This window comes from Canis aureus, chromosome 11 (genome assembly GCF_053574225.1).
Source record: "Canis aureus isolate CA01 chromosome 11, VMU_Caureus_v.1.0, whole genome shotgun sequence".
In the NCBI taxonomy this organism is placed as follows: domain Eukaryota; kingdom Metazoa; phylum Chordata; class Mammalia; order Carnivora; family Canidae; genus Canis; species Canis aureus.
Genome location: NC_135621.1, coordinates 64,200,950 through 64,218,406, shown reverse-complemented (window position 1 = coordinate 64,218,406; position 17,457 = coordinate 64,200,950). Strand labels below are relative to the sequence as shown.

The 17,457-nt window shown below is 34.4% G+C and overlaps 1 protein-coding gene across 3 annotated transcripts in view; it reads left to right on the top strand.

Moving 5' to 3' along the window:
- Window positions 1-17,457, top strand: part of USP34 (ubiquitin specific peptidase 34) — a 245,570-nt gene that overhangs the window by 211,715 nt on the left and 16,398 nt on the right. For all 3 annotated transcript variants that reach the window (XM_077915546.1, XM_077915544.1, XM_077915547.1), the window contains exons 63-71: window positions 2,629-2,677; window positions 2,758-2,862; window positions 2,968-3,012; window positions 3,751-3,855; window positions 5,249-5,396; window positions 10,473-11,107; window positions 13,010-13,167; window positions 15,400-15,478; window positions 17,022-17,148. In XM_077915546.1, the coding sequence (XP_077771672.1) occupies window positions 2,629-2,677; window positions 2,758-2,862; window positions 2,968-3,012; window positions 3,751-3,855; window positions 5,249-5,396; window positions 10,473-11,107; window positions 13,010-13,167; window positions 15,400-15,478; window positions 17,022-17,148 (1,451 nt within the window). The remainder of the gene's footprint in view (window positions 1-2,628; window positions 2,678-2,757; window positions 2,863-2,967; window positions 3,013-3,750; window positions 3,856-5,248; window positions 5,397-10,472; window positions 11,108-13,009; window positions 13,168-15,399; window positions 15,479-17,021; window positions 17,149-17,457) is intronic.

Genomic DNA, 17,457 nt, shown 5'->3' with positions numbered 1-17,457 from the left:
GTTTAAAACTGCCGCTAAGTATAGTGCGAAGTGCTATCTAGTGTTCCTAAGCTCAAGAAGGCCATAATGTGCCTTAGAGAAAATGCACATTAGGCAAGTTTCATTCAGGTATGAGTTAATAGTATTAATTTTCTGTGATTTCAGTGCTAATGAATGAACAATGTGTATTAAATAAGGTATCTTTAAACAGAAACACACTTAAAACAAGGTAACATATTGATTGGTTGAAGAAAATGTGACCAGAGGTTCACAAGAACCTGACACCCTGTATTTATCTTATGAGCAATGATTCAGTAATCACTAACTTGGTGTTTGCAACATTTTATAGAACATAAGTACTACAAATAACAAGAATTTACTGTATTTTTTTTATGAAGATTAAATCAAAAAATAAAAGAAGTTTCCTGTGGTTGGGGAAGGGAAAAACAGACTGGAAAGGACAGGAATGAAAGCTTGACTTTGAATATACTTTGTTTTTGTTTTTTAGATTTAAATGTAATCATGTAAATGTTTTATATAATGATAAGTAAATTAATAAAATGCAATCCCTAAAAATCAAAAGCAGACTGAAATAAATGAATTACATATTGACCTGGTGGCATAGCCTCTGGAGAGGAATTCGTTAAAATGACTTTAGAACACATTAACTTAACTGTAAATTCCTAGTTGTACATGAAGACATAAAGAATTGTAAAATTATCCTAAACTGTTCTACTAAGTATATTGTTCATAGTGTAATTGTAATTATTATCCTGAAACTAGCATATATCATAGAATAAAGCAAATAAGTAACTGTTAATGTCATTAGAAACCCAAGATTTTCAGCAAAAGACAGAAGGAATACAAATATAAAACTAGGTTTTTTATGTAAGTTCTTTAAATTTGAATTTGGAAATAACAGAATCTATGGTGTATTTTGTCTTAAGCAAACAAAAAATGTTTTATATACTTCCGTTTTCTGAAAAGGCTTAGAAATGCTGCCCAAATGAGAATGAGTGAGTGCTACTGGCATCTAAATTGTAATCCCTAGATATCATTTGCTGTGCAAGAAAATCAAAGTTCCTTGAAAAAATGGGCAATTCCAGGTTATGGTCAACAAAGGAATGGGAAGCGTAGAATGTTTTGTCATTTTGGAAAGGAGAGCTATCAAAGACTACTAAGATTGTGTTAAGAGGACTCAAGAACCCATTATGGATATTCCTGCTGGTCAAAGATTGGACAACTTGAACATCAGTAATAGAATAACTACAAGAGGACTAAAATGCATCACAGATGTTTAAATCAATGAGTTGGTAATGGTACCTAAAAACAAATGAAACTACTTACTGGTAACCTTTGGAGTATATTAGGAAATCAAAACATAATTTTGGAAACATACTAATAAAGGAATGATACGAAGCATTCGTCTTACAAGCAAGAATTATACCTCATAGAAACCAAATGATAAATGAGAGGAAGCTCGCCATCTTGGAGGTGTTTGAGCTAATGAATAAGCAAATAATGCTGAAATTAGACAATCTGTATTTTGCACCCCAAATGAAGTAATGGATCTAGGAGATGATCATCAATGACTGACAATATTACAAAAAGACAGCCTTTCATTGTGTGCCTCCTGATGAAAGTCAATATCACCACCTATAAAGCATGCTTAAGATCAAACCTAGATATGATCAAGTGTCTAGATCTAAACTACCAGTTTACAGTAAATACAGGGACAAAGGAACAGGTTAAAGCAACACCACAAGGATATGATCAGCAAAATGGAAATGTGGGAAATTCTTCAGGACCACCTACCTACCTACTCTCTCTTCAGCTCATAAATTGCGAGATAAAAACAAAATTGGAGGGGAAACCAGTAGTCTGTAAGATATTTAAAAGACATTTCAACCACTTGCAGCAGAGGACTTTATTTGCAACAGAGTCAACAATTTATTTAAAAAAGTTTTAGAAACTTGAGGTAATCATACACTGGATATTGTATGGTAGTAAGGAATTGTGGATTTATTTAAAGTGTGTGAAATGGTAGTGTGGTTATGTTTTTTTTTTATTTTATCTGTTAGAAATAAATAGATTTTTGGATTAAATGATAAAATACCTGGAGTTGCTTCAGAATAGTCCGTATTGAGTGAGTGGGAGGTACAAATGAAACAAAACTAGTCATGAATTAGCAATTTGAAGCTGAGTAATGGGATACTTCCATTATCTTATTATTTTTTTATGTATCTGAAATTTTCTATAGTAAAGAAATAGCAGAAATGGTAAACTGGTAACTGAAACTCTTTAGTATTTCTTAAAAGTTCATTTTGTTTTGAAGGGTCTCATGTCAAAAAATAAAAAAAGAACAACTCAGACCCATCCTAGTGTTTATAGTACACAAATATATAGAGTTAATTAAATGGGAAATAAATAGGTTTGGGCTTCTATATATCAATTCTAAAATCTTGAAAAGTTATCTAAAAGATGTCTGTCTAGCAAGTAAGTTTAGCCAGCAGAATGTTCAAAAATCATTTTGTGTTAGTGGCTTGGTACATTGTAATTGAATTGACAGTTTTGATGCATGTCATGATACAAATAGCTACAGTAGCACAGAGGGAAGAAAAACTTATTTCCACTAATGTTTCCTTTCAGGCATTTGACATTATCACAGACTGACATGGCAGCATTAACAGGAGGAAAGGTAATACTTTATATATTAGAGGATTTGATCACCCCACAAATAATAACGATTCTTAAATGAACAACTTTTACTTTTAACAGGGATTCCCCTTCTTGTTTCAACATATTCGCGATGGCATCAATATAAGACAAACTTGTAATCTGATTTTCAGCCTCTGTCGATACAATAATCGGCTAGCAGAACATGTAAGTGCTAAGAAACAGTCTTAAAGCTTTTTGGAAAAAAAAAAAAAAAAAAGCTTTTTGGTAGTTTTTAAAAGAATGTTCTGAAATCCCCCTTTTTTGTTTTAGATCGTGTCTATGCTTTTCACATCAATAGCAAAGTTGACTCCTGAGGTATGTACACATTAGTTAATTCATGTTTTTAATTCATGTTTTTAAACCTTTCTAATTGTTGTTGGAAAAAAAATACCAAAGTATCTCCCATAACAAAGCTTATTTTTCATTATATAATCTGAATAAGCTGAGTTACTCCTTTATATTTTACTATCTTAAATGTAATTTTCCCAGTTAAATATAAATTTACGTATAAGTTCAACATATTGGCATGCCACATAGAAACTAAACTTTAAAATTGTTTGATTTGAAGCATGTATCATAATTGTAGTCAAGAAAAACGTAGACTGACCAGATAAAAAAAAAAGACATAGATAATAATACAGTATTAAACAAAAGTAGTTTTGTAAAATGGTAATGTTTTAGCCACATTAATGACACTTTATCAAATGATGTAATTTACACCTTAGAAATAAAGGGATGCCACAAGAAACATTTAACCTGAATTATTCTATAAATAAGGTTGTCTCATTAATAAAAGTTTTGAGTGGTTTTTTCCAAGTTGATATCCAGAAAAATACATGTTTTCTGTTATATGTGATGCCCATGCAAATTGACTTTGTATCCCACGTTGATCCTGCTGCTTTATGATAGTTCAAGTTTACATGCAGGAGTACTGAGATCTGCTAACCTAACATAGATTTAAATGTGATGTGTAGAAAAGTTCCATGTGTTTCTTTTCTCCTGAAACAGATGGGTTCAAGTACATTTAAATACACAGTTATGTATGTTTTACAGGCAGCCAATCCTTTCTTTAAATTGTTGACTATGCTCATGGAGTTTGCTGGTGGACCTCCAGGAATGCCTCCCTTTGCATCTTACATTCTACAGAGGATATGGGAGGTAAGTCTTGGAATAGAGGTTTCAGTATTTCTTTTTCTTAGAAATTTATTTTTCTAATAAAGTTATTACCAGCTTAAGTACCATCTTACTTGGGTAATCCAAATGGTTTTAGAAGGTCACAAGTCAGGGAAGAAGACATGCTGCTAGTCAGGAGCCTTAGGGGAGAAAAGGAGTTCTTGTTTCCCACAAATTTAAAGACTGTTGTATGTAGAGTCATAAAAATAGTCTTCAGCCAGTTTAGCGTTTTCATTCCCTTCCCTCAAAAAAAATTCTGTAAGGTGATAGAATCTTAGAAATAAAAGCCACATGTTTACTGTAGTTGACAGAAATGATACAGGAAGTACCAGCCATGTCCTTTCCTTCAGAATAACTGCTGAGATCGCAGAATTTCTCTTGAATGGTGGGAAAACCTACTTTTTAGACCAAGGGGTCAGCAAACTTTTTCTCTAACTGATCAGTTAGTAAACATTTTAAGTTTTGTGGGCTCTGTGATATCTTTTGCAACCGTTCAGCTGCTATTTTAGTTAATGTAAAATCATCTAGACAGTACATAAATGAGTGGGTATGGAACTGTCCCAAAAGCCAAATCTACATTCTTAAGATTTCTTTATCCAATGGGAAAAAATCTCCCTAGTAATGCAGTTACTACTTTTCATTCTCATGTGCAATAGTAGATTGGACACACAATAAGAAAAATAAAGATGAGAAACTACAGAATTAGAAGCACTTTTAAGTCAGTTTATAAATTGAATGAGATCTAAAAATCATTGGGTCCCTGACTGCTTCTATGTTAGAGTCCTTGGCTATTTTATTTTTATTTTATAAACTGATGACAGATTTTTCTGAATATTTCCTATGGATAAATGTAGCTTTAAAAATGGAGAGGTGCACCTGGGCGGACCAGTCTGTTAAGCATCCAACTCTTGATTTTGGCTCAGGTCATGATTTCAGGGTCGTGAGACTGAGCCCCATGTTGGGCTCTGTGCTGGGCATGGAGCCTGCTTTAGATTCTCTCTCTCCTGGTCCCTGTACCCCTCTCCCCACCTTAAAAAAATTAATTTAAAAAGAAGAAAAACTGGTGAAACTTAGGCACTAGTTTTCAAAAAACTACCTTGACTTTAAGTGATTAATGGCATATACCAAAAGCAAGTAAAAAAGTAACTCCTCTGGGACCCCTGAGTGGCTCAGTGGTTGAGTGTCTGCCTTTGGCTCAGGTCGTGGTCCTGGGGTCAAGTTCTGCATCGGGCTCTCACGAGGAGCCTACTTCTCCCTCTGCCTATGTCTCTACCTCTCTCCCTGTGTCTCTCATGAATAAATAAATAAAATCTTTAAAGAAGAAAGAAAAACTCCTCAATTAGTGGATTATACTCTGTTCTTGTCATTTTATTTTTAGGTAATTGAATACAATCCTTCTCAGTGTTTGGATTGGTTGGCAGTACAGACACCCCGAAATAAACTGGCACACAGCTGGGTCCTACAGAATATGGAAAACTGGGTCGAGCGGTTTCTTTTGGCTCACAATTATCCTAGAGTCAGGACTTGTAAGTTAAATATTCAGAACTTAAACCATTTGTTGTTCCAAGTTTTGCTCTTTTGTTTTGTTTTTAAGGCAATTATAGTAATGCCCATTGTATATTACAAAGACTTTTGGAGATACTGATTTAAAGGCCAAAGTTACATTATTAGTATTTGGAAATGGCAATGTTTTGCAAATATCCAGTGTTTTTTGGTGTTTCAAGGATAGGAAACTGTCCTGTCTTGGTTGATATCACCACCACCACCATTTTTGTTTCCTTGCTTGATAGATTACAAAGCATGATAAGCATTAATTGAAGAGGAACATAATAAAAAGGTATTGAAAATATTGAGAGAAAATATTCAATGAAATCATGGGAGTTAAATGATAAACACCTTTACAGAGGCTAGAAGAGAATAAACATCTTGGAAGACAGATGGACAAATGCGAAAAGTAGATATTTCACAGACTAGAAAATTGCTTGTTAAATAATATATTTTCTTTTGGTAATATTAAAAAATCAAAGCTGATTTTTAAAATGCATTTAATTATTAAATTTAATCATTAAAATCATACTTCCTAACCATCTGCTGAAAGGGCCTAGAATGAGTGATACTGCAATAGCAACTTGCACATGGAATGCCCCTAGATGTAGGTTTCTAAAGACCATTCTCCAATAAAACAAATAATAGCTCTTTGAAGAAATGGCTGATTCTAGGTCTGGGGCAGGTAATATACAAGATGAGCCTGGAGCATCTAGTAGGACCAGAAAGTAAAGAAATACTCAAAAAACAAAATGATAGGAGTATGTCGGACGGACACAGAACCAACCTGAAAGAACGCCCAATGGCTAAAGCTAGAACAACTTGAGTAGAAAAATTAACATAGTGCTGGATTATACCCCCAAGTATAAAATAAATACCTGTGAATCCACGCTGATAAAGGATCAAATAAATAAATGGAGAAAAGACAAATCTCCTATACAAAAAAATTCTGAATGTATATATGTCCATCCTCCCTCCAAGGAGGTGGAGCTTAACCTCCCAACCCCTTAAGTGTGAGTTTAGTGACTTGCTTTCAAGGAGTAGGGAATGGGGAATGGGTTATGTAACTTTTTTTTTTCCCAAATTTTAGTTAATATACAGTGCAGTGTTGTTTCAGGAAGATTGAATGATTTATCACTTAAAACACCCAGTGCTCATCATATCAAGTGCCCTCGGTGTCCATCCCCCACCCAATCCCCTCCATCACCCCGCAGTTTGTTCTCTCTTTAAGAGTTTCTTGTGGTTTGTGGGTAGCATAACTAGAAGTGAAATTTGACAAACATTAACTCAGCCAGGTGATTATGGTTAATATCATCACTGATGAGTGTTGATAGAATGTACCCTTGATGTGATATGATATAAACTTTGTCTGGTCTTCATTACAAAAAAACATTATTTGAGGGACGCCTGGGTGGTTCAGTGGTTGAGCACCTCCCTTCAGCCCAGGGCGTGATCTTGGGGTCCCGGGATTGAGTCCTACATCAGGCTCTCCCTCTGCCTGTATCTGTGTCTCTCGTGAATAAATAAATAAAATCTTTAAAAAATAAAAAATAAAATAAAATAAATAAAATAAAATAAAATAAAATAAAATAAAATAAAATCTTTAAACTGTCAAGGTTTTCCAAAATCAGGGAGAGCCTGAGAAACTGTCACAGCCAAGAGGAGCTTACAGAGACATGATTAAATGTAATATATCCTAGATGGGATCCCGGAGCCAAAATAAAAGAACATTAAGGGAAAACTAATAAAATCTAAAGTATGGAATTTAGTTAAAAGTAATGTGCCAGTGTTGGTTCCTTAGTTACAACAAATATACTATAGTAACAATAGATGTTAATAGTAAGAGAAAAGTCGGGAGAGAATATGGTAACTATGTCTCTTCTGCCTGTCCTAAAATAAGAAGTTTGTTTGGGAAACATACCTTGTACTGGTTGGGTACGCATGGATTGGCATTGGTACTCATAGGCTTGTTTTTCCTGCCAGTTTATGTAACCCTATAGTGACGGGTCATTTATAAATGCTGACACCTATGCTGATTGGCATTTATGTTCTGACTTCTGACCATAAGACAATAAAAAATATATCCTGAACCCAAAAAAAGTTTTTTTTTAGCTATTAAACCTAATTTTCATGTACTGAGGAAGTGGCCTCCTCATACATGGCAGTTGAAGTTGTGAGTAATATTACTCTATGAGAGGCAGTTTAGCTATTTGTACCAAGATCTTCAAAATGCTTTGCCCTTTATAAATTCAGTAATATCATTTCAAGGATTCCAGTGTTGTAAATAAGTCATTCAGTATATGGGTGCTTAAATAGCCTTATTTATTATGTTTATGAAAAATTAAAAACTAGATGTTCAGTTGGGAAATAATTACAGTCAATCATTTAAAAATTATAAGACTATAATAGTAATATGAATAAGTCCTTTTGCTATAAATTGAAAAAAAGCCCAGATATTTGAATGAAATCAATATAACAATAAGAATTATAGTAACATGTATAAAAGAAAAACTACTGAGAAGTATATTAAATCCTACAAAATTCTAAGGAATGCTTCAGAATGTTTAAAAAAAGTGGAGACATAAGTTTATGTCTTAAAATAGTTGAAGAATTGCCATATAGAAATGGAGATCGACTTATTCTAAGTTCTCTACAGTATAGAACTAAATGAAGGGACTCTTTAGTCATAGCAAGGCAGTGTTTAGCGTGATAGCCTATTCTTCCATATTGACCTTCCTGGAATTTATTTCTCCTAAGAAGACCTTATTTTTTATTTAGAAGCAGATAGCTCCTAAATAAATAGATGGTTTGGTATATAATAAAACTAAATGTTCATTGTAGAATTTAAGTGGGTCTTTGGTAGAGTATTTTGAACCTTGAGTTGTGTTTGAAAATGTTTCTTAAGATTTGGGGGTAAAAGTATGTAACCAAGTAAGTTTTTTCTAATCACAAATTACTTTTCTCAATAGCAACTTACACAGTGATTGATCAAGATGACCCCTACATGCCAAGTTTTAATATTGGAAACCTATACCAAATTGAGCCTAACTAGGGCGATATTAATAGGTGAAAAAATACGTAGAAATGTAATATTGGGGGATCCCTGGGTGGCGCAGCGGTTTAGCGCCTGTATTTGGCCCAGGGTATGATCCTGGAGACCAGGGATCGAATCCCATGTCGGGCTCCTGGTGCATGGAGCCTGCTTCTCCCTCTTCCTGTATCTCTGCCTCTCTCTCTCTCTCTCTCTCTCTCTGTGCGACTATCGTAAAAAAAAAAAAAAAATAGTAAAGATTGTAAATTTTGGGATCCCTGGGTGGCGCAGCGGTTTAGCGCCTGCCTTCGGCCCAGGGCGCGATCCTGGAGACCCGGGATCGAATCCCACATCGGGCTCCCGGTGCATGGAGCCTGCTTCTCCCTCTGCCTATGTCTCTGCCTCTCTCTCTCTCTGTGTGTGACTATCATAAGTAAGTAAGTAAGTAAGTAAGTAAGTAAGTAAATAAATAAATAAATAAATAAATAAATAAATAAATAAAAGAAATGTAATATTGTGCACAAAATTGTGCATAAGGTTTAATTTGAAATCTGTAAAATAGGTTATAATTAATTTTAGAAACCCTAACTTTATTTGCTTTGACAGAACACTGGAAATTATCAAGTTATAGGTAAAATAATGGGAGACAAAATTATAGGTATATTGAAGAGTTAAAAACTCTAAGGAATTGGAAGCCATGAAGAGGCTCTCTGGTGATTGTTTTTAGGAACATTAGCTCATGAATCTGACTACCTGGGTTTGAATTCCAGCTCTGCCATGAGATGTGTAACATGGGTGTAGTCTGACTGTTTTAAGTCTGATTGAAAGTGAGGATAATAGAATTAGTGCCTGCTACATAAAGTTATGGTATTAAATAGCATAAACATTTGATAAATGTTAGCAGTTCTTGTTGTTGGACCACCATCATCATTATTGTCTCCCAGGGCTAAATCTGAGTTTCACCTCTATCTGTGTGACCTTGGTCTTTGCTTCTCCAAGATTTAGATTTTCCAGTGTAACATTACCTACCTCCAGAATGATTGTGAGGATTAAATGAAGTAATATTTTTAAAGTACCTAGCTCAGTGCTTTGCATACACAGTAACTGTTTTTATGGATGAACTCAACTAATGAGTCATTTATTTCTCAGAATTGTATGCTTAATAACATTTTTCAGGTATGTTGAAGAAGGGATGCTTGATTTGTGTTCAGAGTCAGCCTAGAAGCTTCTAGTTACGGAATGAATAAGTCATGGGGATAAAGCATATAGCATAGGGAATATCAGCAATGGTACTGTAATAGTGTTGTGTGGTGACACTGTGGTGAGCACAGCATGACATATAGAGAAGTTGAATCATTCTGTTGTACACCTGAGACTAATACAACATTGTGTGTCAACTGTACTCATGAAGAAAAAATCTTAAAAATACAAATTTAGCCTAGGAGACTTGTAAAGATTTTCCAGTTAATGTTCTATAATTGGCGCATATATATATATATAAAATCTTCACCTTACAATGCACTTTAAAGTAGATTTCATTCTGTCTTTATAACTTTATATTTTACTGCTAATCTGTAAATTATTACAAAATAACTTACCCTTATTTTGTAAAGAAGAAAACATGCTAACAAAATTGAATGATTTGACCATGTTCAGACAGTCTTAGCTAGGTCTTCTGACTCTAAATGCTGTGTTCTTTTCAAGTTAAACCATATTATTTCCTGAGAAGAAATGCAATGATAAAATAAATGGAAAATTCTACATCTCGGGAAAGCTTCTATTAGTGCAATTATTGTTGCCACTTAAAAAATAACAATGACAGAATGGAAGATGTTTGTTTTCATCATTCCTTAGAAAGTTTCTTTGGGGCCAGTGGTAGAGCAGAAAGATATTAAGAAATGTTCATGTCCCTTAATTTTTATTCATTTTATTTTTTAAAGAGAAGAGTGGCTTTGTGTTTAATGACTGCTCTTCAGTCTGTTTTATATCTTATAAGGATCTGACAGTTTTGTTTTACATTTTATAGCTGCAGCTTATCTTCTGGTGTCCCTTATACCAAGCAATTCATTCCGCCAGATGTTCCGGTCAACAAGGTCTTTGCACATCCCAACCCGTGACCTTCCACTCAGTCCAGACACAACAGTAGTCCTACATCAGGTCTACAACGTGCTCCTTGGTTTGCTCTCAAGAGCCAAACTTTATGTTGATGCTGCTGTTCATGGCACTACAAAGCTAGTGCCCTATTTTAGCTTTATGACTTACTGTTTAATTTCCAAAACTGAGAAGCTGATGTTTTCCACATATTTCATGGATTTGTGGAACCTTTTCCAGCCTAAACTTTCTGAGCCAGCAATAGCTACAAATCACAATAAACAGGCTTTGCTTTCATTTTGGTACAATGTGTGTGCTGACTGTCCAGAGAATATCCGCCTTATTGTTCAGAACCCAGTGGTAACCAAGAACATTGCCTTCAATTACATCCTTGCTGACCATGATGATCAGGATGTGGTGCTTTTTAACCGTGGGATGCTGCCCGCCTACTACGGCATTCTGAGGCTCTGCTGTGAACAGTCTCCTGCATTCACAAGACAACTCGCTTCTCACCAGAACATCCAATGGGCCTTTAAGAATCTTACACCACATGCCAGCCAATACCCTGGAGTGAGTAAAATTGATAATTATATCTGTATCTTCAAGTTGATTGGAAATAACCTATTTTTCCCCATTGTGGGAAGTGGTAACAAAATATGGAGGTATGGTCTACAGTCTTTATTAAGGACTTAATGTGTTTGTTTTCTTGAATATATGTATATAATGCTATATTACTATAAAATTTTTAAGTAATATGGATAATTTTTCTTAGGTTGATGTTGAAATTCTATCTCTAATTGAACTTAGCTCTTATCATTTGTTTTTTTTTGTAAATGTGTCTTTTATATGTGCCTAATGAAAAAAGTCAGTTTTGTGGTACGGTTTTAGGGAAGTATTTACTGTTTAGATAACTGATCATTAAGATTTACATGCTCTACTAAGCTGTGAGCTAGACAGTATTTTTATCTTAGCTATAGTATCTCTACTATACTCACACTGTATTTAGGTGAATGAAATGGTTAAGGGATCTATCAGGATACAAATATGTGCAGTCTAAATCTGATTCCTTTTTTTCTACAGACTATTTGTAGATTACATATTAAAACTTTCCCCCTTCATGTATGGCTGTCATTCCTGGATATTTCTTTTCACTGTTGCTTCTTAACTCTCTGTTGTAAACTGAATATTACACCAAGAGGATATAAATCTAGAAAAAGGGTTGGAAGAAGAGTGCAGAATACTTTTTTCAAGCTATTATAATATAGAAGCCACAAATTGCCAACGTGAGAAGTTTTTGCTAAATGGGAGATGGTGGGAGTGGAGGAGCAGGAGCTTTTTGACGACTTCCAGTGCTTAAGAGTTTAATTAAATGAATACATTGAAGAATATTTTAATTATTGGTATCCTTGAATTGCATACTATATTTCTTTTTCCTGTTGTAAAAAGGACCTTTCCTGTCCTTTAGATATGATGTAGTAAATTGTTCTCATCCAGAAGGAATAACCTGGTTTCAGCTAGGAAATTTAGAGTGCCTAGAATAGAGGCAAGAAAGTGAGTATACTAAGTACCAAAAAAGATTCAAAGCCAAGACTGTAAGAAGACCAAAGGAAACGAAAGTGAGTCTGCCTGACCTCAAAGGAGTCAAGACAGGATTTATTAAGATTATCAAGATTCAGTGGATTTTCTTAATCACATTCACATAAAAAATATTTGACTTAATTACTAAACATGATGTCCATGGTTAAATATACCTTTGGATGAGTATTGGGCAAGATAGAATATTTATCTGATAATGTTTCGTGACATCAATGAAATATAACATCTTTTATTGTAGAGCTTTATTGGAGGTTTTCATGAAAATGGTGCTTAAATCAATTTTTTCCATGGAAATTTTGGAATTGGGGCTTTTCAGTTCATTGATAAGTATGCCCACATGCCCATGGTAAAGGAATTTATAAACCCACAGTTAACGGTTTTGCTTAAATATTGGTTCCCACATTTCATCAGTCAGAAAGTTGAACTAACGATTCATCAGTCTAGAAAGAACATTCCAAATGTTTGCATAAAGGGTTTTCTCAGAAGTGGTATTAATTCAAATGTTAGTGAAAATTTTGTGATGAAAATTGTGTTTTCTCATTAAAGAAATGGAGCAAAGGATTAGGGTAGCATGTCTGGATGCCCATTTGAAGTTACAAAGCTAGTGCTTGAAACAGTGTTAAGACTAAAAATGAACCTAAAAATGAGTCTACCTGAAAAATTTAAGATTATTTTCTTTTAGTGAAGAATATATTAAATTTTAAAAATAGAATTCATTGGTAATTTTGTAACTATTCTTGAAAGGTAGTGTAATCTGATATAATTTGTTTAGTTTTAAAAGCTGACAAGTGGGTCTAACATTCAGAAATGAGAAGCAAACATTACAGAATGTTATAGGGTTAAAAGATCACCATAATGCTTATTTGCCCTTTTTAGGCAGTAGAAGAACTATTTAACCTGATGCAGCTGTTTATAGCTCAAAGGCCAGATATGAGAGAGGAAGAATTAGAAGATATTAAACAGTTTAAGAAAACAACCATAAGTTGTTACTTACGTTGCTTAGATGGCCGCTCCTGCTGGACTACTTTAATAAGGTAAAAAGGTGTTTTCTGGTGTTTTGGTTTTTTTTTTTAATTTGTTTGTTTTTCCAAGTGAGGGAATGGGGACCAGCCTTTTGACACTTAAAGAGTTATAATTATTTATAACCAAAAGTTTACCAATTCTTTAATTAGGGAAGCATTTTTGCATTCAATCACCTTGGAAAGATTTATCTTGTAAAAAATGAGTTACTTTTAAACAGTTTTTGGTTTGGTTTGGTTTTGGGTTGTATCTTTTATCACAATCATAGAATCAAGATTGGAAGGAACCTTAATATACAGTCTTAAGCCTAAACCTTGTATCCTCTTCTCTGTTCTGATTCATCCTGCCTTATGCTTGGAGATTTAGTTCCACAAGCTTCCAGAAATAGCTTTCTCCATCTTTGGATGAGACTTAATGTATTTTTCATTCTGTCTAGCCCAGATTTACCTGTCTTTAACTGTAAGAATTAGACAAAGTAACAAAATATCATCTTTATCGTTGTTCAGAGCTACAGAAGTTATTGAATGGTTATAAAGGAACTCTACAACAAATTATACATAATTCCCTTTAACTGTGGAAATAAAGGCCAGGTCAATTTCTTTCCTTTTTTTTTTTTTTTAAGTGGTGGGCAGCAAAGCAAAGTTTATTGAGCGCTAGTACAGAGCTTCTGAAGAGGGATGGGATCCAAGAGGGTTGCCCAGTCCAGGTTAATTTCTTAAAGTGCTTCTGTGTATTACATCTAAGATTTGGAGGTAATGTCCTTTATCAGGCACACATTTTTTGGTAGTACTTCTTTGAACATTACAGCATTTTTTTTTTAAGATTTTTAAAATTTATTTATTCATGAGAGACAGAGAGAGACACACAGAAAGAGAGAGAGGCAGAGACACAGGCAGAGGGAAAAGCAGGCTCCCTGCAGGGAGCCCAACGCAGGACTCCATCCTGGGTCTCCAGAATCAGGCTCTGGGCCAAAGGTGGCGCTAAACCGCAGAGCCACCCGGGCTGCCCACATTACAGTATTTTATGCTTAACCCAAGATAAGGTTATTTCAGATTATCTTCTTCAGAAAACTTTCAAATTTGATTCTTTATTAGTACACAAAATGAATTAATTATGCTTTTGGCAGAATTCCTCTAAAGGAATTCTTTTAAAGTTTTGATATTAATTTTGAATACATTTTGTTTCCAAGGTTTACTACTTAAAGCTTATTCTCTAAAAGAAATAGAAAGATTTTGAGCTTTCTTAATTCTTTTTTTTTTTTTTTTTTTTTTTTTAGCTTTCTTAATTCTTTTTTGAAAAAAGGAAAGAAAACATAGGGAGTGCCTGGATGTCTCAGTTGATTAAGGGTCTGCCTTTGGCTCAGGTCATGATCCTGGAGTCCTGGGATGGAGCCTCCCCACTTTGGGCTCCCTGCTCAGCAAGGAGTTCCCTCTTCTTCTTCCATTCCCTCTTCCCCCACAACTCATGCTTGTATTCTCTCTCTCTCATTCTTTTTTTTTTTTTTTAGATTTTATTTATATATTCATGAGAGACAGAGAGGCAGAGACATAGGCAGAGGGAGAAGCAGGCTCCCTGTAGGGAGCCCGATGTGGGACTCAATCCCCAATCCCAGCACTCTGAGATGCTCAACCACTGAGCCACCCAGGCATCCCTCTCATTCTCTCTCTCTCTCTCTCTCTCACATAAATAAATAAAAATCTTTTAAAACAAAACTAATTGAAGTAAAAGGAATTCCAGTTGTACTACATATAGCAGCAGTTTCCAGTACCTAATAATGAAATTAGGTCCATTAACTGCTTTTGATGATTATCACATAGATTATTTTCAGGGCCAAAATGTATTTCATGTTTTCCCCCTCATGTTTCTCTTTCTTCCCAAGAATCAGCTGACAAGTGCTTGGATAGTATATTTTGTTTATCTAGAGCTTAAAATAGTTTAGAAGCTAAAAACACATTATAAAAATAAGCATTGTTTATACTGAAACTTAAAATATATCTCCGTGATACCTCTCTTCCACCATTGTGGATAATTGTTGACTAGATACTAGCAGACATAACTTTTCCATGTTACTTAGAGGGTTTCTTAATATTAACTCTTTTTATTATATTACTAGGAAACAGATATAGCAGTCTCTCTCCTGTAGGCAGAAAAGAGCTAAATTACAGTTTACATCTGTCTATTTTTTATCACCAAAGTTTTCCATTCTGATTCAAAGTTCTCAACCTGGACTTTTTTTTTTCTTCTAGTGCCTTCAGAATACTATTAGAATCTGATGAAGATAGACTTCTTGTTGTATTTAATCGAGGGTTGATCCTAATGACTGAGGTAAATATTTTAATTCATTTTACTGTAGATATATCTTATTTTAATATTCTCACCAAGACTACTTTTTTTGTGGATATTTAGAGTTTATGCTAGAGTGTTTTACAGGTGTCTGGATTTTGATTATATAGATCAGTAAATGCTATATTACAAAAATGTGATTAGGTCACAGTTTTTAGGTTGCTGTTTTCTTTATCCATACTAATTCCATACTTTTCCTATTTTGTGTTTAGAACAACCACTGGATATAGTTTAGTTTTATTCATATCATTTAAAGGGTAGAAACAGATGAAATTCATACGATCTAATCACTGACAGAATTTCTCAAGAGCTCACTTATTTGATAGTATGAAACTGAGATTAGCTTCATCAGAGAAAACCATTGAGTCTGTTAGAGGTGATTCAAATCACCTGTTCATTCTTCCCACAATTCTTGAACATCCACAAACTATGAGATGATTTTAAAGCCATAAAGGTGCATTTTACCCCTTAAGTCTAGCAAAGGAGAGAAGATAAAAGAGTATATGCCAAGAGTACCTTGAGATGTAAGAGATAGGATAGTTTTCTTCAGTCAATAGTATTATAGAATAGGAATACAACATATTTGAAACTGTATTTTGAAAAATTTGGACTTGTAAAAATAAGTGGGAGAGCATCTAGATAAATGACTTGATAATTTCTTGCAGAGGCAAGAAAGTATTGTTGTATTTGAAAAATGCTATTATTTCTGTTTGGCTAGAACAAAAGTATGAAAAGTAGTGAGAATTTCATTGTTTCATTCACCAGATGTTTGAATGTGTCTACTCTGTGCCAGTCATTGTGCTAGGCATTGGAGAAGGAGCAGTGAATAAGCAGACATGGTTCCTATTGTCACAGCTTACACTGTTTGAATGCCACAGAAGTACATTGTCCGGATTATGTACTACCACCGATTCTAGACTGCATTTTGAACTTCAAATAGTGGATGGTCTATAGGTTATAGGGAACTGATTCGAGAGGATTAGAAAACCTTTACAGATTGAAGTAGGAAAAAAAAAACTAAGGATTTGGAATTAAAAGATTTAACAAGCCAATAAAATTAAAGGAATTCTTCCTTTTGGAGCTCTTTCCCTTCATTCAGATTTACTGTTTTGGGTATGGCTGACAACCATTTCACCATTGTCTTTCTTCAAAGCCCTGGAAAGTTAGTTAAAGCAGTCACCCATTCTACCCAATCTTCTTGTTGCCTGCTGCTTTGTAATTTCTAAGGCTTGTGGTCTTAGAATAAAGAATAATGAAAAACAAACTGATTAAACAGGTTATTCCTTCAGACCAGAAAGTATGCATAAAATATCAGCTCTGAAGGTGAGCACTGTTTTTATATTTTATAAAAGATCTGACTTGGGAGAATTTGACTTTTAGGTAGACAGCAAATATATTTGCTTTGTGCATATATGCACACACATAAGGTCTGAAAACATCTGTCATAAAGGATGAGTACTACCATTTTGTGGCTCAGTCAAGTAAAAATGAAATGAGGTATTCCTTTTTTTTAAATCACTTGTAGTCTTTCAACACACTGCACATGATGTACCATGAAGCCACAGCTTGCCATGTGACTGGAGACTTAGTAGAACTTCTGTCCATATTCCTTTCGGTTTTGAAGTCCACACGCCCTTATCTTCAGAGAAAAGGTTTGATTATTCCTACTTCTTATTTTTGTTACTTCCCTTTTTTTTTTTTTTTTTTTTAAGATTTTATTTATTCATGAGAGAAACAGAAAGAGAGGCAGAGACACAGGCAGATGGAGAGGCAGACTCCATGCAGGGAGCCCAATGTGGGACTCGATCCAGGGACTCTGGGATCACGCCCTCAGCCAAAGATAAGACACTCAAACTACTGAGCCACCTAGGCATCCCTTATTTTTGTTACTTTCAACTATTAAAGAGTGAAATAAGGATTTCAGACCACATCCTTCAGAGAATTTATCTTTATCTCTAGTT